Here is a 24,428-nt window from a genome sequence, read left to right on the forward strand (position 1 = left end):
GTGATAGATACTGTGTGTTGCGGACCTCTAGAATTCAGTGAGGTCCAGTCTCACAGAAACACACATGTCTTGACCCCCTGGTTACCACCAGTCTCCATCCAGACCTAGAACATACTGATGTCCCACAAAAGGACATTTTGTTACTCTCCCTCTGTGGGCGCAGCTGCGCTTCCTCTTCCAAGTAACATTCCAACCATTTTTTTTAAATTACATAAATAATTGTATCCATAAATATAGAATTCTCAACTGTCATAAACATCTGGCAAAGGGACTGCTGATGAAAATTAGCCTTTCAGCTAACTCTGGCACATTTACAAAATGTTGATTAATGCGCATTGTCCTTTTCAAATAAAGGACTGAAAAAAGTTAAGTATTCAAGCCTGAAAAGGAAGTGAGAGTTATTGACTGTATCAATTTGTTATTGGCAACTTGCTTGGCTGTTTTAATGTCAGATGTGTATTTCAATATGGAACATTTGTATATGTGCCCAAATGAAAGTAGACAAATTTGGATATTTTTCTCTCCTCTTTTTAAAATCACAGCGTCTAAATGCCTGTTTTTTCCCTCTATTTTTCAGGTGCTCACTAAAGGTTTTGGCTTCCATCTCAGAGACCTCTGCAACACCACACCTCTGGAGGAGTTTGTCCACATTGCTGACCAAAATGTGTCCCGCATGACCCAAGAGATAATCTGCAAATCCTCCAGTGATTGGCTGAACAAGGCACAGAGCCACTTCCTGTCCAACTTGGACTTTCTAAAACCCATTCGGGTGAGTTTATCTGTTGATCCAGCCAGTGGTCATCTTACATACATCTTAATTTTAACATTGCAGTGAAAATCTAGCCACTAAAGTAACCATGACCATATTTTAATAGCGTGGGTGCACTACATTGCTTAACACAGCTCCATATCAAGGAAACACAAGCAACCAGACAAGAAGTAATAGCTATTGAAGTAGCATTACTGACATAATTAATGGCCAAAATAACTAAATAAGGTCATTAGCATTTAGCTTATGTCAACTCCTTGCCTTTTTTGTGTTGACATATTTTATCATTAGTGAACCCTTGATTCTGCAAAGATTTACATAAATTCTTTTATTTGTTCCCTCTTTCCCTCTCTAATCCCTTCCATTACCTCTCCATTCCCTGCTAAATAACCTGACCCCTCTCATAAAACCTGTGATCTGAATGTGTTGTTTTGGTGAAGAGAGGCACGAGGCGACCAAAACTCTAAGAGTCAAGAGTTTACAGAATGAAGAATGTGCCCCCTGAGAGTGAGCTCATTTCTAGCTCATTGAAGATGCTCTTCTCCCAAAAAACACGTGTTGGTCTTAAAATGTCCAAACATTGATGCAAGAGTGGATTTTCCTTTCCATGACAAAATTGTATGAAATGTGAGTGCAGGAACTCTTACGTAACTCAACGGTCTCCCATGTGTACTATGCATGTGCAGAAGAAATTTGGAGAAGACAAATTGAACTAAATAGTGAGCAAATGAGAGAGCGAGGGTTTATAGTAGAAAGCTGCAGTATCATTCTCTCCTCCTAGACGGCTGTTCTGTTTTCAGCGACACTTGTGCTTTATCAAATGTCAGACATTCCAGCAGCTGACAACTTAGTGTGTTAGATGAGAACACCCACACACACGTGTGTACCCACACAGCATTTTGACTGACGCTAGCAAAGGAGGTCAAAGTCACCCTGGCCTTATTTTTCCCGGTACCCTCTTTCTCCACCTTTGACACCACTGTCATTCCTCTTCTTTCTCTCCCACCTCAATTTTACCACTGCTTGTTCTATCAAATATCTCAAATAAATAAAATGTATTTATATTAATCATACATAATGTAGTGTTAAGAATGTAAACATTATGCTTCTTTTATTTATTTATTTTTTTTTAAGATTTCTTATTTATGCACACAAACTGAAAAATATCTGCCATATAGTAATGACTCCCTTTGTGTTTAACAGAAGGATGTGAGGTCAGACCCCAGAGTTGTTCAGGAAGTCTCAGCTGCAACCGACAATCTTCTGGAGAGCCTGGGAGCCCTGGGTGTAGAGGTAAATGAAGCACACACACAAACATGGGGCATGGTGGAAGCCACACGTTATAACAGGTACAAACAGGACCACTGAAGTGTTTGCTTCCAAAGTTCAGTTCTCAGTCGTCATGTTTGTGAATAAAATCAATTTTTACCAAGAATCAGGTCTCAGTGGAGTAAATTCATTTAATGTGTATAAAGGTCACACACATTAAACAATATTAATACACATACTCTATGTGTACAAAAGTTGATGGGAAGTTGCTGACTTACAATATATAAAGTCCTCTTAATATAGCTTTCTGAAGCTTAGACAAAACCATGGCATATGTTATTGTAGCTGCTAACACAAAAGCCTTACTCAGCCAGCTGCCAGGTGCACTGTCCTCAATGTCTCAGCCTCAACAGTGAAGGATCACATGCACACACATGCACACGTCTGGCCTAAGCTAATGTAACTCAGTCTGAGCTGCTGGAATGTTGTGAGAAAGGAGAGGAGCAGCAGTCACGCACACACAAACAAAACAACCTCCTTTCACTCGGGCTTCTGTTCTGCTGAGTTGGCAAAACATTAAGACTCAGCCGTGAGTGACATATGTGACGTGGCTTTCTGTTTAAGCAGCTGAGCGAACGTCAATAAATCGGTCTTCTCTTCCCTTCCCATCTGTTAAAACTGCAACCTTCAGCAATCATTCATCTCCCCTTTCCACCAAATCATGCTTTTTTGCTTTGGGCTATGTGAGTGGTCAATGCCTAGAAAACAAACTTGCAATAATTGTGTAATATTTACAAAGACATACAGGAGAACATTTAACTAAATCATTCTTCCACAGCTCCCTCCATTGTCTCATCATCTTTGTGCCTCATAAACTCCTTCTTTTAGTTTCTACTTCTGGTGAGAGCTTTAATCTTTAGCTACTGAGATATAACCTGCTAAAATAACACTGTACATTTAACCAATAGCCATTTTGTTGCTAGCAAATTAATTCTTCACTTTCATTTTGTCTGAAGCAGATAATATGTTTACGCATTTAGCTGGCTGATGGAGAAGGTTGTGACTGGCTGAAATTTCAAAATGAACACATGTAACTTCCATTTCCTAAGCAGTGATCATCTGCGGCCTGTGTTTCAATCCGTGCCTTATCACTGTAGGCAGCCAAAAAGACCTATGGCCGTACTGGCTTTTCAGCAGGCAACAAAAACCTCATTTCCACATAGTCAGCCTTGTGACAAACCACAGGAAATTACTTATTCTCTGTACCGCATGGTTGCCTTTTAATTTTCAGAGCGAGTTTTTTGAAAGGAACAGGATAAACCAGAACGTTTCAAAATAAACTGATAAAATGTGGCTAAATGAAGTGAACTGAAGCAAGGTAAATCATTCTACACACAAATTTCCATTCTATCGAGAAATAGTATAGTAAATTGCTGTTTGACATTTCTTTAAGTGCAGTGCTACATTATGTAACAATCTTTTTTGAAAACATTAATGCATCTTTTTATATTGTTTGATTGGCTGGAAGTGTCTGAACAAACTGTCCCCAAAACTTAATCATGAATCTGTTCTTGTCATAAATGTCTACACAGACACTATTCAGACAATAATATCATTTTTTTTAATTGTTTTGTCATATGTTTTTATTATTTTTTTATGAATAACCAGCCCCTGTGCTGCTCTGGCCTACTGCTTAAGCGAATCTTGAACTTTAGTAACCTCACACAGGCTGTGCTGTGAGGTTACTCTCAAACGATCCTTTTCTGCTGCCTCCCTGTCTGTGCGTGCGTGTGTGTGTGTGTGTGTCTACATGCGTGCTTGTGTCTATATTACTCACCTAGTCATCCATGTTAATGTGGGCTTTATCCCACAAGGGAAATGACACATTTACACACAAATTCCTTTTTCATTACAGGGGAACACATAGTCTTACAGACCTGAGGTGTACATGAAATTTTAAAACAGGTAGAGTTTTGCATATGTACACACGGAAACTACTTTAGTGTGTATGTTTGAGCATTTGCTGGCAGTACAGGAAAGAAATGCATGTGACTCTTTTAACGCATAAATACACACTGGCAGCTACTCAAGAAAACCACCGACACAAAGACCCAGATATGCAACCAGTGTGAAAGAGCAGGAAAGCATGTGACAGACTGATGTGGTGCGACTGCAAATGAACCACATACAGAAAGATCTCAGGGTCTCACATCTGAGACACAACAGTTCCCTTCAGTCTCAGTGTTGAATATTCAGGTGCTTGCTAGAATTACATTGGGGACAACAGTTGTTTTGAAATACACAAGTCACTGGGAGAGAAAAAGGAAACAGCCATATATGCCACGTCAAGATCTTTTGCATGCTACAGCTTCATCTCGTCTATTGTGTTTGGATGTTTGTGTGTCAGTGAGTGTGTATTCAGTTGTAGTTGTGGAGCCTGCAGGGGTTTGCCTGGAATGACCGCTAGTAACCTCTCTTTGTTCTCAACCTTTATTTGTTCTTTCTTTCTTTTTCTCAGCCCCCCATCCTTCTCATTATTTTCCCAAGTCTACTGTAATAACCTCCCCTACTTGGCACATTGAAACAAAAGCTCCCTTCTACTTGTAACCTTTCTTAGTTTTATTTTCACAAAAACACCACCCCCCTCTCATTCCTTCCCTGTCACGAGCTGGTGACATAATTGCATGTGTAGTTGACCAGTTTGGAGGCTTTAATGAGGAACTTGCGCAGGCTCGTCTCTTAACCGATAGTAACCTCTGAGTAAACCAGAATGAACTCACCATGAGGTAACAGCGCATGCGATGTTTCCAGTTATTGTCAGGAAACATGGGACACATGCATTGTCCTGCAATTGTGATGAAGAAAACCACAGCCACATGTTACAAATGTCATACAAAAATGATTTGAGTAAAAGCCATATTTTCCCCAACGAGACATTAAGAAGAATTCTCCAAACAGCAGCTAAAGAGAGGGAGAATTGTGGGCTTTTGTTTCAACTGGAAAGAAAAATATTTTCTCCTGAATCATATACACCATTTCCTTCATTGGTTTATTAAAATGAAGCAACATATTCAGTCACAACTGGGGTTTTAGCTATACTAACTATATTGAAAGTTTACTAAACTATAACAGAATTGTTAACCACGGAGCAGTGGCACACGTTCTGTGCAGTGACACTGCTTTTTTTTTGTAAGATAATGGGCAGTAACATGTAAGCAGCACTCCACATCTTATATGCTGTCTCAGCATTGCTTTAGATAGAAATGCAAACCCCCCCACACACATATGCACACACACACACATACGGAGAGACAGGGCCGGGAACTGCAGTTAAATTTATCTTAGCCAGGCAGACGACAAAGTGCTTAATGTCTCCACCCGACAGCGCGACACTTGACTTCCATGTTTAGAATACTACTCATAGTGCAAATGATAACCTTTAATAGTTTCACACCCACAGTGTCAATACAGGTTACATATAAGCTGATCCTATTTTGACAAAGGATCGCTTTCCAAAAGCGGATGGATACGTATTATGATTCAGAATAAACAAGACACGTGAGACATGTGAGACTTGTGCGGAGCCCAGATGTGGTGAAGAGAGTTTCATTCAGGAAACCAAGGAGCAGGACTGAGAGAACATGCTCTTTTACAAAAAATGTATTTACTATATACAGGGCAGATATGGATTTCGATACAATTACCAGACTAAAAACTACTTGTTTAAAATCATCTTAAAGGGTGACAGTGTTATAGCAACACACACAATTAGATTGTAAATGATCAGAATGTCTGAATGAACTGTAAAATGTTAAGGACAACATGTAGCGTCTGGGGAATACAGCACCAGCTTTGAATACGTGTGTTCATGTCTACAGTTCTAGAAGTGGCGTCCATGTGTAATTGTATCCCCTGGCTTCCGGATATCAATTATCATGATGGTAACATTTCGATCTGTGTCTTTTCCACAGCTTGCTAATATGAAGAGCTGGAAGGATATGCGAAAAGAGATCCTGTATCTTACTGCCAATGCCACAGGGTCACCAAATCAAATGTATCAGGCTGTTTCAAGGATCGTCTGTGGACACCCAGAGGGAGGGGGCCTCAAAATCAAGTCTCTCAACTGGTATGAGGACAACAACTACAAGGCCCTGTTCGGAAACCATGGCAACGACAGTGACAGTGAACCCGTCTCCACTTATGACAACTCTTCCAGTAAGTGTCAAAAAGCTACTTTCAACATTTTCTTTTTTTATTATTCACTAACTCACTTAAGGAAACAGAAAAAGTTCAGAACTCAAATATTTTTTAATTTTTTTATTTTGTAGCTCCCTATTGCAACAACATGATGAGGAGCCTGGAGTCAAGCCCCATTTCCAGGATGATTTGGCGGGCTCTCAAACCACTTCTCATGGGGAAGATCCTGTACACCCCAGATACTCCAGCAACTCAGAGGATCATCCATGAGGTACAGAAGGCCTAAAGTCCTCTTTCGAGTATATATGATTATATATGGAACATTAGATGACAATAAGCATATGTGTGTTTTCCAGGTCAATAAGACGTTCCAGGAGCTGGGTGTGCTGAGGGATCTAGGAGGGATGTGGGAGGAGATGAAGCCCAAAATCTGGAACTTTATGGAGAATAGCGAGGAAATGGATCTGGTCAGGGTGAGTGGAAACATGCACATTATTCTTGTAGACACATCCGACCTGCTTATGGTACTTGGTGCTCTCCCAGTTTATGTGAGAGGTTTACGCAAGGGCATATCTGTAACTGATGCGTAATTATATCAGCTCTTGGGGTTTTCTGTCAAGCTGATCAAAATTCTTTGATGCTGTGGAGAATGAACAATGCAGGGAAGAATCTGTTTTTCATACGAGTGTGCCTTTAAGCGTAAACATAAGAGAGACAAAAATCTAAGACTAATAATCAGGCAGAAAATTCTGCTAAAGGGGACAACAGGTTTAGATTCACCATTCGACCTTAATTACAGTAAGTCACAGAGGAACTGTTGGCATGATATTTACATGTCAACCTGACAGTGATCTAAAAACACAAAGCAAAATAAAACCTGGCCTTGTTTAAGCCAGTGCTTGTTCTCTCATATTTCACTAAAGCCGAGACAAACACACTAAGTGCTGGTGCTTTTCCTCACATTAATACTTGCTCTGCTTAGATTAATGGGTATAAAATTACAGCTAATATACTCTGGTCAGCATGCATATAGTTCATAACATGGCCATCAGTGGCTATTAATGTGCGTTTTGTTTTTGTTTTTTTACAATTTTTATCTCATTTTCTCTCTATGCTAATTGCCAAAGCACCGTCTCCATCTAGTGGTTAAAGGTGATACTGTAAAATGACATCATGATATTTTCTGAGACTATTAAAGAAATAAAATTTTGCATTTTAATTTAACTACCAGTTTCTGTTTCTGATGGCATCCCTGTAAGGCTGTTAATTAAAACCTTTGTTCATTTGTATGTTGCTCTACTTGCAAGTTCTGACCCTTCAGGTCAGTTTTCTAAAGTGAGTGAATAAATATGTGTGGGAACAGAAAAGCTACACAAAGAGACACACACAAATGCAGACTGCACTGACGAATGTCACAAAAACAAGAAAGCCTAAAGTCATATAGTGACTACGCAACAGTTTTTGTTTTTACGTTCCTGTTGACTTTTCTCAATAGGCAATAGTTCATTGATCATCACTAATAAACAATATGAATCTTTGTCTTTGCAGACCTTGCTCCAGAATAATGCTAGCGCTGCGTTCCTCAACATTCAGCTTAGTGGGACTGAGTGGCGTGTGTCGGATGTGGCTCGCTTCCTGTCCAAGACCTTTAACAACCATAAACCCGCAGGGTCAGCCTACACATGGAGAGATGTCTTCAATGAAACGGACCAGGCCATACAGACCATTTCACGCTTTATGGAGGTTAGTGTGTTGAAGGTGTAGCGTACAGGACTGGTTCGCTGCATACGCTGACGTGTGCAATTAAATTACTGTGAAATTGTGTTTTTCAAGGTGAACTGGGGAAATGGGTTAAATGTTAACCGCCCATTTAGGTCACTACATTACGAAATATTCCTGTGTTGTTATTTAATTATTTTCAAATTCGATCTAGATGCTGACATGCCTATTAAAAGCCTTGAAATCAAATATTCTTTCCCCTTCCTTCGGTAAATTGAATCATTGGCATGCTGAGTGTGACACTGCCCCCGGTGTCTCAGAGAGATGTTGTCTTAATATGCCAGAGCCAAACCTCAGTGATAAACAACCAACTCTATGCCAAATGTTAATCAATGTGTGTGAATTGTTGTTTTATTAATCGGTGTCAAAATAAGCATCATGATTCAGATATAGATGTGACCTAATAGCCTTGTGACTACCTAAATAAATTATGGTGCTTCCCATTCCAAGAACTGAAGGACACACACAATTGGCCATGAACTGAACTCTAAGTGTAACAGATTATTTTAATGTCAGGCTCATGACTTCAGATTCCACTTACTCTCGCCTTTCTTCTCATTCCTGTGGAGAATGTAATACAGTGCACAAAGAGCATGGAAATCATTTAAAATATGGTCAATCCACGTCATGTAAATGCTGTACACCATCAATTTGCATTGACTAATGTTTAGCAACACTGCAAACAACCTGATAACCTACTGACTCCGTTCCACCTTTTAAGGAGATCATAGAATTTGGAGTGAACTATTTTTTTCACACTAAAACTATGTCAAGGCCTTACATGACCATAAAACTTCCAGCAGCATTACGAGTGAATATGCTGTATTGTTGGCGTATTATGTCTCCTGAACTCACTGACATGTCACAGGCTTGATGTTGGGGGATGAAATACAAGTCAGCTTAGTCTGCTCGGTGTGTGAAAGGCTAATCTGTGGGAGGTCTCAGCAACTCAGCTAAAAACCCTGCTGTGGTTACTTAGTGTCTAACCCAGTCACAAGAGTTTGTGCAACGGGGTATAGAGTTCATGGCTGTTGTCCGCTTCTGAATAATAACCGAGAAAACATACGATTGTTTTAGCACGAATGTTCACGACATTTGTGTTGATTAGTTTGTTTTGAGCTCGCAGGATTTAAACTGTAGCAGCTTCAAAACAATCACAACCACAGCTGTATTACTGACTTTGTTTTGGATATAAACTTTGTTTTGAGCATTTGGTTACAGACTGTCAGCTGTTGAAGGTTCATCATGTGTTTTCTCTCTAAAAATATTTCTTTATATTCTTTATCTTCTTTCTTTATTCCACTCTGCCTTTGGACACAACTTAAGTCTTTTAACATTTAAATGTTCTAATCAGACTCTCATGAAAATAAATACCCACTCCCTTTCCTTCAGTGTGTGAACCTGGACAAGCTGGAGCCAGTGGCTAATGAGGAACGTTTGGTTAATAAGTCCATGGGTCTTCTGGATAACCAGAAGTTCTGGGCTGGAATTGTGTTTCCTGACATCGCCCATAACAACAGCACTGACCTGCCGCCTAACGTCAACTACAAAATCCGCATGGACATTGATAATGTGGAGAGGACTAACAAGATTAAAGACGGGTAAGTGACTGGCTTTCTTAGTTGACCTTATCCACTCACTCATTCTCATGCTGATCCTCCAACTTGTAGGCTTTTTTGATCTTACTGATTTTCATGTTACTTTGCAGCTACTGGGACCCAGGTCCCAGGGCAGACCCCTTTGAGGACTTTCGCTATATCTGGGGAGGATTTTCTTACCTGCAAGATGTCATCGAGCAGGGGATTATTAGAGCTGTCACAGGCAGCAAGGAGAAGACAGGCATCTATGTTCAGCAGATGCCCTATCCCTGCTATGTAGATGACATGTAAGTGCATGAGAACAACTAAAAAGCATCCATAACGGGAAAAGAGTTCTGCAGAGCATCTAACTTTTAATACCTTTCTTACAGTTTCCTGCGAGTGATGAGCCGATCAATGCCTCTCTTCATGACCTTGGCATGGATGTACTCGGTGGCCATTATCATCAAGGGTGTGGTTTATGAGAAGGAGGCACGGCTAAAGGAGACCATGAGGATCATGGGACTGAACAACGGCACTCTGTGGCTGAGCTGGTTCATCAGCAGTTTAATCCCACTGCTGATCAGTGCAGGCCTGTTGGTGATGCTATTGAAGGTTGGTATTGTGACAGACACATGTATGTGTGCACCCTGTTTGTCATCGATTGGGAATGTCAGCGCATTTTAGACAACAAGGCCACGTAGTCACACTGATAATTTCTCTGTTTTTTCATGATGTCATTGTGAAAAAAAAAAAATAAGTGAGATCATACCATTGTTTAATTCTTGCTTTCTTTTCTTCTTTGTCTCTTTTTTTGGCTGACACCCTTTTAGATGGGCAACCTGCTGCCTTACAGTGACCCGGGCGTTGTGTTTCTTTTCCTGGGATCATTCGGCATAGTAACCATCATGCAGTGCTTTCTCATCAGCACCTTGTTTTCTCGTGCCAACTTGGCAGCGGCCTGCGGTGGCATCATATACTTCACTCTCTACCTGCCCTACGTGCTGTGTGTTGCCTGGCAAGACTACGTGGGCTTCGGAGCAAAAGTTGTTGTGGTGTGTAAACAAACAAAAAAAACAAAAACACATTTGAATACTTATATCCGTATTTCATATTGAGCATTTTTGGAAAAGTCATTGACATTTTTATACATTTAATATTCGTAGTTATGCTTTTTATTCACTAACCTGTGGGTCCTGTTTCTTCTCTCAGAGCTTGCTGTCCCCTGTCGCTTTTGGTTTCGGATGTGAGTACTTTGCACTGTTTGAGGAGCAAGGGGTGGGAATCCAGTGGTCGAACTTACTCGCCAGTCCTCTGGAGGACGACAGCTACAACCTGACCACCTCTATCTCCCTCATGCTGTTTGATGCTGTGTTGTACGGAATAATGACCTGGTACATTGAAGCCGTGTTCCCTGGTGAGTCACACAACAAGTTTACACGTGTGGTACTTTTGATATCCATGTTATGTATAGATACACGGGAAATTAGCATTATGAGCTTTTTAATGAGCAGTTCGTTCTGTTACAGGTCAGTATGGGATCCCCAGGCCTTGGTATTTCCCTTTCACTAGGACATACTGGTGTGGAGAGAAAGAGAACAAAGACATGACCCATCTATCAAAGAAAGGCAATGCTGATGGTAAAGATCACACTCACTATTAGTACTATTTATTTATCTTTTCAGACACAAAACCAATGAGAGAAAATTGGCTGAAAGTTTATCGTCAAGATATGTACGCATATTACTGCTGATGCTCCTGCTAAAATGTTATCTCACCTACAGCTGTCTGCATTGAGGAGGAGCCAGGCCACATTGATCCAGGTGTTTACATTGAGAATCTGATGAAGGTCTACAGTCATGGAAACAAGCTGGCTGTGGATGGACTGTCCCTGCGATTCTATGAAGGACAGATCACCTCCTTCCTTGGCCACAACGGAGCCGGCAAAACCACAACTATGTAAGAGAGCACATTATCTTCAGCACATCTGCAACATGCATTGGTCCAACTGAGCTCAGGGTCTGAAGACCGTATTCTGAAATCTACAGGGCTGGAATATTGATTGGCTGTGTTGTTGTGTTCTGACAGGTCAATCCTGACTGGGTTGTTCCCACCCACCTCTGGTACAGCCTATATCCTCGGCAAGGACATCCGTACTGAGCTCAGCACCATCCGACAGAATCTGGGCGTCTGCCCCCAACACAACGTACTTTTCAGCATGTACGTATAAGACAAAGGGGCTGAATTACTTGCACAATTAACCTCCTGTGTGTTGGTCATTGTGTAATTTGTCGGTTTGCTGTTATCCAGGTTGACAGTGGAGGAACACATCTGGTTCTACGCTCGCCTGAAGGGGCTTTCAGAGGAGAAGGTGAAGGCTGAAATGGAGCAAATTGTGAATGATGTCGGACTGCCTCACAAACGACAGTCTCGCACCAGCACCCTGTCTGGTCAGTATTTACAATTATTTATTTTTTTTAACTTTTGAAGTTACTTATTATACAATTAATAATGGGCATGTAATTAAAGTGGGATTTTATATAACAATGTCTTTCTTCTTGTGTTTTTCAGGTGGGATGCAAAGGAAGCTGTCAGTTGCCCTGGCTTTTGTTGGAGGTTCAAAGGTTGTGATCCTGGATGAACCTACTGCTGGTGTCGACCCTTATGCACGCAGGGGCATCTGGGACCTGCTGCTTAAATACAGACAAGGTAAATATAATTAATTATCTTCTCAGTGGTACAATTCTTTTGAAGGTGTAGTTTCAGTATTCTATCTTCAGAGCCATATTAAAGCAAATGAAATTAAAACGTGTTTTGTCCCTTTCAGGACGCACAATCATCCTGTCCACTCACCACATGGATGAGGCTGACATCCTGGGCGACCGTATTGCCATCATTTCCCATGGCAAGCTGTGCTGCGTGGGCTCCTCGCTCTTCCTGAAGACCCAGCTGGGAACAGGCTACTACTTGACCCTGGTCAAGAGAGACTATGATTTGACACTTCAGTCCTGCAGGAATTCTGCCAGCACGGTCTCCTATAGCAAGAAACCAGAGAAGGTAAAAGAAATGTTAAGCATAAACAATTAACAATAAATAATCTCACTCTCTGACTTTTTAGTAGCTGGAAAGGAAAGAACATGGTCAAGCTTTTCTGTTAACTGTTTTCCTTCTGTGTGTTTTGTTCAGGAGGACAGTGTATCAGAAAGCAGTTCAGATGCAGGCCTAGGCAGTGAACCAGAGAGTGAAACCACCACTATTGGTAAGAGCAAACTTTTGAAATGGAAACCAAATAATCAGTATAGGCTTGGTGCAACAGGGAAAGAATGTCCCTTAATCTCTGCTGAAATGTAAATTCAGTCTTCTGAGATAATTATGTTTGCTGCTCCCTCTTACTGACCTTTCACTAATTCTTTCCAACAGATGTCTCCCTCATCTCCAATGTGATTTTCAAGCATGTCCCAGAAGCCCGCCTTGTGGAGGATCTTGGCCATGAAATCACCTACGTCTTACCCTACCAATCTGCTAAAGATGGGGCCTTCGTGGAGCTCTTCCATGAGCTTGATGACAGACTCACTGACCTGGGAATATCAAGTTATGGAATATCTGATACCACTCTGGAAGAGGTAAGAGCTGACTAAAGCTTTTGTTTTGTCTCAAGTGCACTTTCAGAACATGATTATAAGCATAATACTTATGTATTATGTTTCATTTGCTGTGCATTTGTAGCCAGTAACCTTCCATTTTCTGCTTTCTAATACTTTAATGTCTTTTCTTCCAACGCTGCAGATTTTCCTGAAAGTAGCTGAGGACAGTGGAGTTGATGCTGTTGAGCTTTCAGGTAAGATTTAGGATGCATTGTTTCATTCTTGTATGCGTTATAAATAAACACTGTCATACTGTTTGTTGGCATATAGTAGAAGAATCGAATGTGATGAAGGGTACGCTGCTGTGAAACTAAACAGCTGCCATGAGGGTTTAAATATAACAAGTTGACTCTGTGTGGCTGCAGATGGAGTCGTACCAACCAGGACTCGTCGTCATCATGCGTTCGGAGACCACCAGAGCTGCCTGAAGCCCTTCACTGAGGATGACTTTGACTTCAACGATTCTGAAGGTGACCCAGGTAGAATTGCGCTACCCAGCATGCAGTGTAGTGCTTAATTTCTTGGTACTATTATAAAATGAAGTCGCATACTCAATGTGTTGCTAATGTGCTCGTGTGTTGTGGTGTCTGCGTTCAGAATCCCGTGAGACTGACTGGCTCAGTGGAACAGATGGTAAAGGCTCATACCAGGTCAAAGGATGGAGTCTGAAGAGACAGCAGTTTGTCGCACTACTCTGGAAACGATTTCTCTATGCCCGGCGCTCCAGGAAAGGCTTCTTTGCTCAGGTACACTGATGCTCATTGAATTATCATTATTATTAGGACGGTGAATCGAAATAACAATTCTGTGCCACTTAAGTTTTACTACTGTTTTACTTATTACTGAGAAATTATATATTGGCATGCAATTTGTTTTCAGATCGTTCTTCCGGCAGTGTTTGTGTGTATTGCGCTTATATTCAGCCTGATTGTTCCACCATTTGGAAAGTACCCTAGTCTGGCTCTGGATCCTGGCATGTATGGAGAACAGTTTACCTTCATCAGGTGAGATATCTGTCTTCCTTCTTCTTCTCAACCCTTTTTTCTGATTCTTCTTTGGATTTGTTTGCAATGTTTTTTTGTGTGTTTTACTGTATTTCCCATTATAAGACAGGCAGTAAAAGTTTTACTAAAGTCAATGTTTTCTCTGGGTCTTTGTAGTAATGACTTTCCAGAAGATGCTCACACAAACAAACTACTGGGAGCTCTAACGGCAAAACCAGGCTTTGGGACACGCTGCATGGAAGGAGAGCCCATACCGTGAGTTTCAAAATGAAAAAATACTTAAATTTAAGCAAAACTATAAAAAAAATAAATAAGGCAGATCTAGAGATTTTACAATCAGTCAGAAGGCATATGCATAAAATGACTCTTCTCCTTTTGTTCACCAGGGACACTCCCTGTACTGCTGTAGAAGATGAGTGGTCAATCCCTCCAGTCTCTGAAAGTGTGATGGACATGTTCAACAATGGCAACTGGACAATGGAGAATCCCTCTCCTCTGTGTGAGTGCAGTTGTGAAGGGCGTAAGAGGATGCTGCCCGAGTGCCCTGCTGGGGCGGGGGGACTTCCACCACCACAGGTTAGTGACACAAAACAGAATCCTAAATATAAATCAAATTAAAAAGTAAATAGACTAAATATGAAATTAGGTAAATAAACACACATTAATGAACTATTTGGTTTGTTTTCTATCCAGACCAAGATCAGTGAAACTGACACTCTCCAGAATCTGACTGGCAGAAATGTGTCAGACTATTTGGTGAAAACCTACGCTCAGATCATTGGCAAGAGGTAAGACACATATTATTTCCATTTTAATGTCTTTTTTTAACATCATGGAATGTAAATAGTTCTCAATTACAGAAGCATTAAACATTAAATAATGAATTTATCCTTTCTTGCAGCTTGAATAACAAGATCTGGGTCAATGAGTTCAGGTACATAACCAGACATGATGCATCTTCATCTTAATTTGTGTATATTTAGCTCACAGCATCTCTGCTCTGTCCTTCACTCACATTAAAATGTCTTTTCTCCGTAACAGATATGGTGGATTCTCTTTGGGTGCCAGGGGTTCTCAGTATCTGTCCAATAAAGATGATGTTGATGATGCGATTGCTGAGCTGAGGAGACGCTTCCATCTTGAAAGAGTAAGAGATTTCATTACATTGTTATTACATCAAACTGCTCTTTAATAGTCAGTTGCACAAAGAAATTGCATCTATGGCTTTAGTTTGGTACCTTAAGCTGAAATGTTATTGCAGGAACTGTTCACAGTTTACCTATTTGCTGGAGATACTCTGCCTCACCTCTTTCTCTTTTATTCTTTCTCTCCCTCCAGGGAACATCAGCAGATCGTTTCTTTCGCAGTCTCTCCAGTTTTATTCAAGGACTGGACACCAAAAATAACGTCAAGGTTAGTGCACACATAACAACAGATTCTATAGCTAACCATCAAGCCTCCTCGACAAGTCCCTCTAGCAATGCTGCTCCAATACCCACAAATACTATATGTGCACAATATAATTCACTCACTCTAGTTTTGTGTTATGTTTTCAGACAACAACTGTTTTCACACTTTCTCTTTATGTATCACCTGTATATATGGTAGATTTAGTTAGTGACTACTTCAGTTCATTAAAATATTAACTGCAGTTTACATTTGAAACACACCTATAAATTCTGAGAATAAATATAAATATAACACAGTAATAGAAGTTACCTCCCAAATTCATAAACTCTTTCTGGCTCAGCTGATCTCCAGTGCTGCTCTGTTTGTTCTTTTGATGTTACTAAAAATGAAATTTCACATCTGTCTCTCTTTCCGGTAGATTTGGTTTAACAACAAGGGCTGGCACAGCATAGGTTCCTTCCTCAACGTGATGAACAACGGCATCCTACGGGCCAGCCTGCCAGCTGGAAAAGATCCCACAAAGTACGGCATCACTGCCTACAATCATCCACTCAACCTCACCAAGGAGCAGCTGTCTCAGGTCGCACTGTGAGTATTACAGTCAAAATTAAACAAATATCTAGTTTTTCAGTCTTCATTGGAAGAGAGCCCTTCTCATCGTTTCATTTGATATCATGTCTCTTTTCTAGAATGACGACATCAGTGGACGTGCTGGTGTCCATTTGCGTGATCTTCGCCATGTCCTTCGTCCCTGCCAGTTTTGTGGTCTTCCTCATCCAGGAGAGAGTGAACAAGGCCAAACACATGCAGTTTATCAGTGGAGTGCAACCCCTCCTCTACTGGCTGGCCAACTTTGTCTGGGATATGGTAAGACTTTTTATATTTGCTTAACCATTGGCACATTTGGCTCCGCTCAGTGCAGTCAAAAATATTCCTGACCTCTTTTTCACCCCGTTTTTCTCCCTCTCCTGCAGTGTAACTACATAGTTCCAGCCACACTGGTCATCATAATCTTTGTGTGTTTCCAACAAGACGCCTACGTCTCATCTACCAATCTGCCTGTGTTGGCCCTGCTTCTGCTGCTCTACGGGTAAATTGGACAAACACTCGTATTTTTGGCTGTTCCTTTTCCGTATCTTCTCTTATTTTCATCTAAAATCAATATGTTCGTGTCATTTTCCAGATGGTCGATCACACCTCTGATGTACCCAGCTTCATTCTTCTTCAAGATCCCCAGCACCGCCTATGTGGTTCTAACCAGTGTCAACATCCTGATTGGAATCAATGGCAGCGTGTCCACATTTGTCCTGGAGTTGTTTGGAAGCAATGTAAGAAATGATAAGTGTCAACAGACTGATTGACTGATTGACAGCAGAGTTTTTTCAAACTTAAGAACTGTTTGACTTTGAATGCTTGACCCTTAACTGACCCAACGTTTGTCTTTCAGGAGATTGGTGGTATCAATGACATCTTGAAGAATGTGTTCCTCATCTTCCCTCACTTCTGCCTGGGCAGAGGATTGATTGACATGGTGAAGAATCAGGCAATGGCTGATGCTTTGGAAAGATTTGGTAAGCCCAACAAACCTTTATCATCACCTGTCGTAAATGTATTCCCATTGGTTTTGAAAAGGTAGACTAAATAAATGTTTTTAAAATGCTAAAATATCTGTTCTGTTGTAGGTGAAAACCGATTCCGCTCTCCTCTGGCCTGGGACATGGTGGGAAAGAACTTGTTTGCAATGGCCATAGAGGGTGTTATCTTCTTCTGCATCACGGTCCTCATTCAGTACCATTTCTTCTTCAAGGCCAGGTGGGTGACTTTGACTAGATAAGTGTTTAATTAGCTTCAATTGCATAAGTGGTTCTCCCCATCTCCCAACACTCTCTGAAAAAGACCTCATTACGAAAAACAATTAGGGGTTTTGGACTGATTTGGATTACACCCTCTGGGTGTAGGAATCCAATCTAAAACTTCCTCTGAGCTCGTCTTAAAGGTGACCTCTCCTCCCTTTGACCGTCCAGGTCATCCACCAGTCATCTGAAGCCTATTGGAGAGGAAGACGAGGATGTTGCCAGAGAGAGGCAGAGGATCCTGAGCGGTGGAGGTCAGTCAGACATCCTGGAGCTCAGGCAGCTCACCAAGATCTACAAGCGGAAACAGAAACCAGCAGTGGACCGGCTGTGTGTTGGCATCCCTCCTGGAGAGGTACAGATGTTTACAAGTTTAATACAAGTGCTTGTGGAATTATTTAATTCCAGCATTAGTATGTTTATTTTCAGATATTTGGTACTGAGTGCTAATATTAATGTAAAAATATATTCTCTCCCACTTTTGCAGTGTTTTGGTTTGCTGGGAGTGAATGGAGCAGGAAAAACCAGCACATTCAAAATGCTGACAGGAGACTCTGTGGTCACCGGCGGTGAGGCCTACCTGGCTGGAAAGAGGTAATAGACATGTCCAATAAATCTGTCTAACCTGTAATGAAAGGTTGAGATAAGATTTGATTCAAGTTAACCATATTTTTGCTTTCCTGAAAGCTGACAAACTTTTGTGTTTTCTCTCACTCCAGTGTGAACACAGAGATAGACGAGGTGCATCAGAACATGGGATACTGTCCTCAGTTTGATGCTATCAATGACCTACTGACTGGAAGAGAGCACCTCGAGTTTTACGCTATCCTGAGAGGAGTGCCTGAGAAGGAAGTCTGTGAGGTCAGCAACAACCAACACATGAACAATGAATGATGATCAGAATTATCTTTTACATGTACCACAGACATATAATTCCACCCGTTTGCCCGTTTTGCATTTCAGTTTCATAGCAACTGATGATAGTTTAAACAGATATACAGAACAAATGTTACTAACATTTTCTCAGTCCAAAAGAAAAAAGCAAGACTCATGAAAAAATCTGTCCTTCCACTAGGTGGCAGAGTGGGGCATCAGGAAACTGGGTTTGGTCAAATATGTGGACAAAGCAGCTGGCAGCTACAGCGGAGGAAACATGAGGAAACTGTCTACTGCCATAGCCCTCATAGGAGGACCCCCCGTTGTGTTTCTGGTCAGTGGGAACAAATCTCTTAAAACCTAAAAACGTCCCTAAAGACAAGTTATTGTGTATTTAACAGTATTTTTTCTGTTTATCTGTTAACAGGATGAACCAACAACAGGCATGGACCCTAAGGCACGTCGTGCCCTCTGGAATGCCATCCTGAGCATCGTCAAGGAGGGACGATCTGTAGTCCTGACCTCTCACAGGTCAGCCAGTGCATTTCATTACTGAATTACAGTATATAAGCATTTGTTTTACTGCCAGCACATTTAGAAATGTTCATCTGCCTCCTGTTTCTCATGAATAATCTTGTGTACAGCATGGAGGAGTGTGAAGCGCTTTGTACCAGGATGGCCATCATGGTGAACGGCAGGTTCCGATGCCTGGGCAGCGTGCAACACCTCAAAAACAGGTAGGCACAACAGATCATTACGCAAACTCAGTAGGTCACACTAACTTGGACCTTGGACAGTTTTTTGGAAAACTATTTATTTGGTCTCTCTTACAAAGCTCTGTGCATTGCGGTGTTGACTTTCAGTAATGATACTATGCAACTCTTTCATGCACAGTAAAACTATTTTATTCATAGTTGTATATCCAGTAATAACATTTTGCTTGGTTTTGGTTGGTGTTAAAAGATGCTCTGTTATGCCGCAGTTAATGTATTTCGGACAGCCACAACAATGTTTCCAAGCATTTTTATGGTAGCATATTAACTGTATAATACAAAAGTCTAAACATATCTTTACATATAAATGTTTTTGTGCACTTACCAGGTTTGGTGATGGCTACACCATCATTCTGCGGGTGGCGGGTCCAGATCCAGACCTTCGTCCGGTGATGGAGTTCATTGAGCGGGAGCTGCCAGGGAGCACACTGAAGGAGAAACACCGCAACATGCTGCAGTACCAGCTTCCCTCATCCCTCACCTCCCTCGCCCGCATCTTCTCCCTGCTCTCTAAGAACAAGGAGGCACTCAGCATAGAGGACTACTCTGTCTCTCAGACCACTTTAGACCAAGTAAGCAAGCGCACCCAATGATGAAAACAAGGGTGTGATCTCAATGTAAGCCTTGAGTCTAATTTGTGTTCCTATTCTTTTCCCTCCCGCAGGTGTTTGTAAATTTCGCCAAGGACCAAAGTGACGAGGACCATTTGAAAGACGTCCACCTGAACAAGCGGGACGCAGTGGAAGTGGACATTAGCCAGCTAAACTCTTTCCTCACAGACAACAAGACCAGGGAGAGCTGCGTCTGATTCCTTAAAAGACCATCAGAGGGATAAGCATCGCCCCACCCTCCCCACAACCAACAAATTATGGACCACTAACATGTGGGGGAGAAGAACTATGTTCATTTTTTACTTTTACTTTTTAGTCTTTTTTAATTGTTATCATTTCTCAGTGGACCTGCTCTTCAGCGCACAGCCTCTTAAAAAGGCAGAGACTGCAGGTATCGTGACAGACACTGAAACAATGAAAACTCAATGCAAATCAATGCAAGAAATATATATTTATGATGAGAAGATATTTGTGTGAGGGCTGGAGACTGGTGCTTCTCCTTCACTGGGTGGACAGGAAGAAAGAAAAGACTCAGAACACTTGAAGCGACGGACAGCAGCATTTTAATGCTGTGTCAGACTGGAAAGCATGGCTACTCACTAAATGGACAAGACGTAGGGGATCGTAGAAGGAAATATCTCTTTGTTATCGCCGTTCCTCAAAGCAGTTGGTCGTAGTCAGTGGAACTGTGTACAACAGTGTGAAACACAATTCAGATCATTCACTGCCAGCTGTTAAGAAACAGACTGACTACTTTTCTATTCAGGGTCTCCCGATTTCATTTCGTTACCAAGCGCAGTTGTTTTATAATGCAAATCATGGTTAAAAATGCATTTACAATCCAGTTTCAGTCGTATATGTGCAATCATCACAATATTAATTTTTACTAAATAGATTTTTTAAAAGATAATTGAGTTCTTCTTGATAAACATAACCTCTGTGGACTTCTTTTTTTCCCTTTAAATGGATAACATTTTAAGACCGCTAACCAAGTTGTCTCTTTTTACTTGTCATTCTCCGTGTCCTCGACATTGTCCAGCACAGTGCCTATACCGTTGGTGAGCGAAATTTGAGCACTCCATTAAAAAAAAAAACAACAATGTATACGTAGGCTGCCAAGGAATGTAGAAGACTAGACAGGTACCAACACGCGTCAAAGCACAAAAAATGTGTTGTTGTTTTTTGTGAAGAAACTTGACTGTTTTGTTTCTCGTTTGTGTCTGTCATAGTCAAAAACAAACAAACAAACAAACAAAAAAAAAAAATCTTGTGGTTCCTAGATGTCTGTACAAAATGTGCAGTCTGCTATACTGGCTTGTTTTTTTTATCACCTCTTGGAATGGAACTGAAGGCTTATCTGGATGGAAACAAGAGGGATAAAGATTGCTGAAGAATTTCGACAGGCTTTTGGAAGTGACTTGGAAATATACACTGCATGCTTTCCACTGGGCCGCACACCTGGACTATCAGCGCTTTTGTGTGTGTGCCGCAGCATGCCGCCAGATGTGCGAGTGAGGATATGGAGAAGACTGAATTCTGCTTCGTTGTTGTTGGATTACTGGCATATATGTATGTGTGGAGTATATATCCAAATTATGTTGTAAAAACAAAACAAAAAAAAAAATGTGATTATAACAATGACATGAATCAGATGGAAAAGCATCTTTTGATCTGAGCCAGTACCGATGTGGTTATAATGTACAGTAGCAATTTTGTGACGTTGAGCACAAAAAGAAAACTGAGGAGTGAACAAACAGTATCTGTGCCAAACGAAGCTGAACATGCATCTTTGAACAACCAGCAGACTCTGGAGGAGGCAATTGTATTGTATAAAGTTGTGCTTCGTTTTATCCATCAGCTCCGTTAAAAACAAAAAAAAAACAAAAACAAAAAAACAACCTCCTCTTCTCATTCTCAAATCAAAGAAGCAGGTGTATGTCAAAGTTCTGCTCTTGTTCAGTCGGATATGGACTGAAAGTTCTTTCTACCCTCTAGTGACGTTGCCAAATTCTCTCTGTCGACCCATCCATAAACTGCCACTCTGAAGCTGACCGTACTGTCAGAAACTCAAATATTACAGATATTCCACACGGAACAGTTTTTAAGAGCTAGTGATGAGTACCGTGCTAATTAGATTTGTGCTTGCAATGCTTTATATAAATCCTATCCAGGGTTCCAATTGATGACAGATTATCTCGGGGATCTACCAACAGCTCTGGGGCTTCAGGCCTATTCTTCTACCGACCCTGGGCTCTGAACTTTGTCCCACCAAATCCCTCTTTTTATAAATTTGAGCACTTTATCGGCTAAGCAGCCTTTTGTTTCAGCTACATGGAAGTGGGGATTTGGTCCCGGCAAATGGAAAAAGAAACAAAACGAAAGAAATCTCTGCACTGGAGTCAGACTAAATTAAGCTACACCACAGCATTAGAACTTGAACTACAAAATGGAGACTTAGGTGAGATTTAAAAGAAACGAGTAAAATGGTGAAAAGCAGAGACAGTAGTTGGGTTAAAGAGAGAAACGTAGGACAGTACTAAGGTGGTGATTTTTCTCTTCTCGTGCTCAATATTATTATTTGTTTACATTTTTAAGTATTACAGTTGTTTGAGTCTGTTACTCATTGTGTATAGTTACTCTTTCCATTAATAAAAATTCATACATTTTGAAAATAAATGATGTAGTGGTTTATTTTTGTGCGCGTGACACGTGGACATTTGCAGGTCCTGAGTGAGCAATAGATATGCTTTATCTGGGCGGGTGTGTGCTGATGTAACGGATGTATGACTGTGAAAGTCAAACACACACACACCCCCACACACACAATTTAATTGCCTCTAAAAACCAGAGGCGCGCTCACAGGTTTAGTTTTTCATCCACCAGCAACATGATTGGCAAAGCTGTTTTTCTGGGACTTCTGCTCATCTGCGTGAATGCAGGTAACAAAAGGAAAAAACAACTACGGCGTACTTTTATTATTATTATTATTATTATTATTATTTTTATTATTATTATTATTATTACTATTATTTCTCAGGTCCTTTTTTGTTGTTATAGATGCAAATTCAAATGAAGCATCTTTTATTTAAAAGCTGTATCCTCAAACGTATTGAGGATACAGCTTCTAAATAAATTGTGCTTTCATGAATTTGAACAGACCTGATGTAACGTCTTTGACTCAATCCACCAGAAAAAAAAAATGAATTTACAAAATCAAATCTTTATTTTATATCATATAACTAATTATAAATGTTTGCTTATTGTATCGACACTTTAAATAGCACTTTGACAATAATGTGTTCTGATATAAAGGGTTATCCTATATGTAAAATAATATCATCACTTAATAATACATAGAATTCTATTGGTTAATTCGGATGTTGGCCTTTTGCATGGCGGTGGGTATTTATTTGAATAAGTGCAGTTAGTTTTGAAAGCCGGAGATATTTTTGTTGTTGTATGAGCTCATGTGCCTTCATGGAATATATTTTATCTAAACATATATACATTTGTTTCTTGTTTTAAAGGAGCTGAGGAGAAGTCGGGACAAATGAGAACGGTGACACGCATCTTTTAATGGAAACACATCATTTTTTGAATTTCCCCAATGGGGATCAATAAAGTACTATCTTAGCTGGCGTTACCTTGTGCTTAAAATTGTCTGTCTGTGTGTATTTTATTGTAATTGTTTAGGAGGGTTGTTCACCAAAGGGTTTACAGATGAAGTTAAAATTTGAATTATTAATTTTCAGCCCTCCTGTCCTGGCATTGAGGAAATTGCGGCGTGCCCTATGAACTTCGCTCCTCTGTGCGGCAGTGATGGGAACACTTATGCCAACGAGTGTGCCTTGTGCGTTGAGAGACAGTGAGTACACACAGCTGCGCCACACTCGTGGCCTTCACATCTTAGTTCAACATCTAAACTGACTTTGTGGAGAACACAATGTTTGAGTCGGCCTCTGGTGGTGAAATAAGCTATAGATACTAGGAGAAGGAGAAGGTAGCTCCTTCTATACTTACTGGAAAAAATATGGATTTTCAAAATAAATCTAATGATGGATGCCTTGGGAAGAGCCTATAGTAGACCCACCAGCACCTGATTATCACGACAAAACACATCCTCAGGAATGAAACTTTCTTTTTCTAATAAACAGCTCTGGCTAAAACCTTTTCAACTCACCCAATTTTAATATCAGGATAGATATGCTATTTTAGTTTAATGCCGACACTGTTTCTGCAACTCCCAGTTTACTTAAATCCAAAAGGAATTCATAGCCTTTATCATTTTATCTCCAACCGAAGTTACACATTCAGAGAGAATGAGTAAATGTGGGATTTGTTTTCACAACTTTCCCCACCTACAATGATACAAAGTTGAATCAGATGTCATCTGACAGTATGTCTCACAGATCCCCGTCATGATTCTCTCCTCAGAACAACCAGGATGGACATCATGATTGTCAAAGAGGGGGGCTGCTGATCTGCGCAGCCGCCAGAGGGGCCAACCAGGACCTGATTATCAATCTAAGACAAATCTTGAAAATTGCATTTACCAGGTTCCAACTGTCTTAAATATCTGCTCATGCAATGAGTAATAAATTTCTATCAGCAGAATCCTAGTGATATTTTCTTTTGTCACCTGAGAAATCCAATTTTACCAGATCAG

The 24,428-nt window shown here is 40.7% G+C and overlaps 2 protein-coding genes across 4 annotated transcripts in view; both read left to right on the plus strand.

The window, feature by feature from the left end:
• Window positions 1-22,438, plus strand: part of LOC125004626 (phospholipid-transporting ATPase ABCA1-like) — a 33,242-nt gene extending 10,804 nt beyond the window's left edge. For 2 of the 3 annotated variants that reach the window (XM_047579360.1, XM_047579361.1), the window contains exons 7-49: window positions 578-769; window positions 1,973-2,062; window positions 6,010-6,253; window positions 6,367-6,506; window positions 6,592-6,708; window positions 7,784-7,978; window positions 9,407-9,615; window positions 9,723-9,899; window positions 9,984-10,206; window positions 10,425-10,646; window positions 10,804-11,008; window positions 11,121-11,231; window positions 11,376-11,550; window positions 11,680-11,811; window positions 11,902-12,041; window positions 12,163-12,300; window positions 12,419-12,648; window positions 12,778-12,850; window positions 13,012-13,214; window positions 13,378-13,429; window positions 13,601-13,714; window positions 13,833-13,981; window positions 14,115-14,239; window positions 14,396-14,494; window positions 14,626-14,815; window positions 14,933-15,027; window positions 15,141-15,173; window positions 15,281-15,386; window positions 15,578-15,652; window positions 16,068-16,237; window positions 16,339-16,516; window positions 16,624-16,739; window positions 16,833-16,977; window positions 17,097-17,220; window positions 17,332-17,461; window positions 17,674-17,857; window positions 17,990-18,096; window positions 18,222-18,363; window positions 18,578-18,712; window positions 18,806-18,909; window positions 19,023-19,115; window positions 19,480-19,723; window positions 19,816-22,438. In XM_047579360.1, coding sequence (XP_047435316.1) covers window positions 578-769; window positions 1,973-2,062; window positions 6,010-6,253; window positions 6,367-6,506; window positions 6,592-6,708; window positions 7,784-7,978; window positions 9,407-9,615; window positions 9,723-9,899; window positions 9,984-10,206; window positions 10,425-10,646; window positions 10,804-11,008; window positions 11,121-11,231; window positions 11,376-11,550; window positions 11,680-11,811; window positions 11,902-12,041; window positions 12,163-12,300; window positions 12,419-12,648; window positions 12,778-12,850; window positions 13,012-13,214; window positions 13,378-13,429; window positions 13,601-13,714; window positions 13,833-13,981; window positions 14,115-14,239; window positions 14,396-14,494; window positions 14,626-14,815; window positions 14,933-15,027; window positions 15,141-15,173; window positions 15,281-15,386; window positions 15,578-15,652; window positions 16,068-16,237; window positions 16,339-16,516; window positions 16,624-16,739; window positions 16,833-16,977; window positions 17,097-17,220; window positions 17,332-17,461; window positions 17,674-17,857; window positions 17,990-18,096; window positions 18,222-18,363; window positions 18,578-18,712; window positions 18,806-18,909; window positions 19,023-19,115; window positions 19,480-19,723; window positions 19,816-19,959 — 6,270 coding nt within the window. In that variant the 3' untranslated portion in view covers window positions 19,960-22,438. The remainder of the gene's footprint in view (window positions 1-577; window positions 770-1,972; window positions 2,063-6,009; window positions 6,254-6,366; window positions 6,507-6,591; window positions 6,709-7,783; window positions 7,979-9,406; window positions 9,616-9,722; window positions 9,900-9,983; window positions 10,207-10,424; window positions 10,647-10,803; window positions 11,009-11,120; window positions 11,232-11,375; window positions 11,551-11,679; window positions 11,812-11,901; window positions 12,042-12,162; window positions 12,301-12,418; window positions 12,649-12,777; window positions 12,851-13,011; window positions 13,215-13,377; window positions 13,430-13,600; window positions 13,715-13,832; window positions 13,982-14,114; window positions 14,240-14,395; window positions 14,495-14,625; window positions 14,816-14,932; window positions 15,028-15,140; window positions 15,174-15,280; window positions 15,387-15,577; window positions 15,653-16,067; window positions 16,238-16,338; window positions 16,517-16,623; window positions 16,740-16,832; window positions 16,978-17,096; window positions 17,221-17,331; window positions 17,462-17,673; window positions 17,858-17,989; window positions 18,097-18,221; window positions 18,364-18,577; window positions 18,713-18,805; window positions 18,910-19,022; window positions 19,116-19,479; window positions 19,724-19,815) is intronic. The other variant, XM_047579362.1, reaches the window with a different exon arrangement.
• A 126-nt stretch (window positions 22,439-22,564) lies between these two features.
• On the plus strand, window positions 22,565-24,376 carry spink4 (serine peptidase inhibitor, Kazal type 4). Its single transcript, XM_047579363.1, has 4 exons — window positions 22,565-22,701; window positions 23,290-23,321; window positions 23,515-23,627; window positions 24,197-24,376. Exons 1-4 carry the CDS (start codon window positions 22,650-22,652, stop codon window positions 24,240-24,242), a joined length of 243 nt encoding a protein of 80 aa, XP_047435319.1. The 5' UTR covers window positions 22,565-22,649; the 3' UTR covers window positions 24,243-24,376.
• Window positions 24,377-24,428: the final 52 nt, after the last annotated feature.

Source organism: Mugil cephalus, chromosome 2, assembly GCF_022458985.1.
Source record: "Mugil cephalus isolate CIBA_MC_2020 chromosome 2, CIBA_Mcephalus_1.1, whole genome shotgun sequence".
NCBI lineage: Eukaryota > Metazoa > Chordata > Actinopteri > Mugiliformes > Mugilidae > Mugil > Mugil cephalus.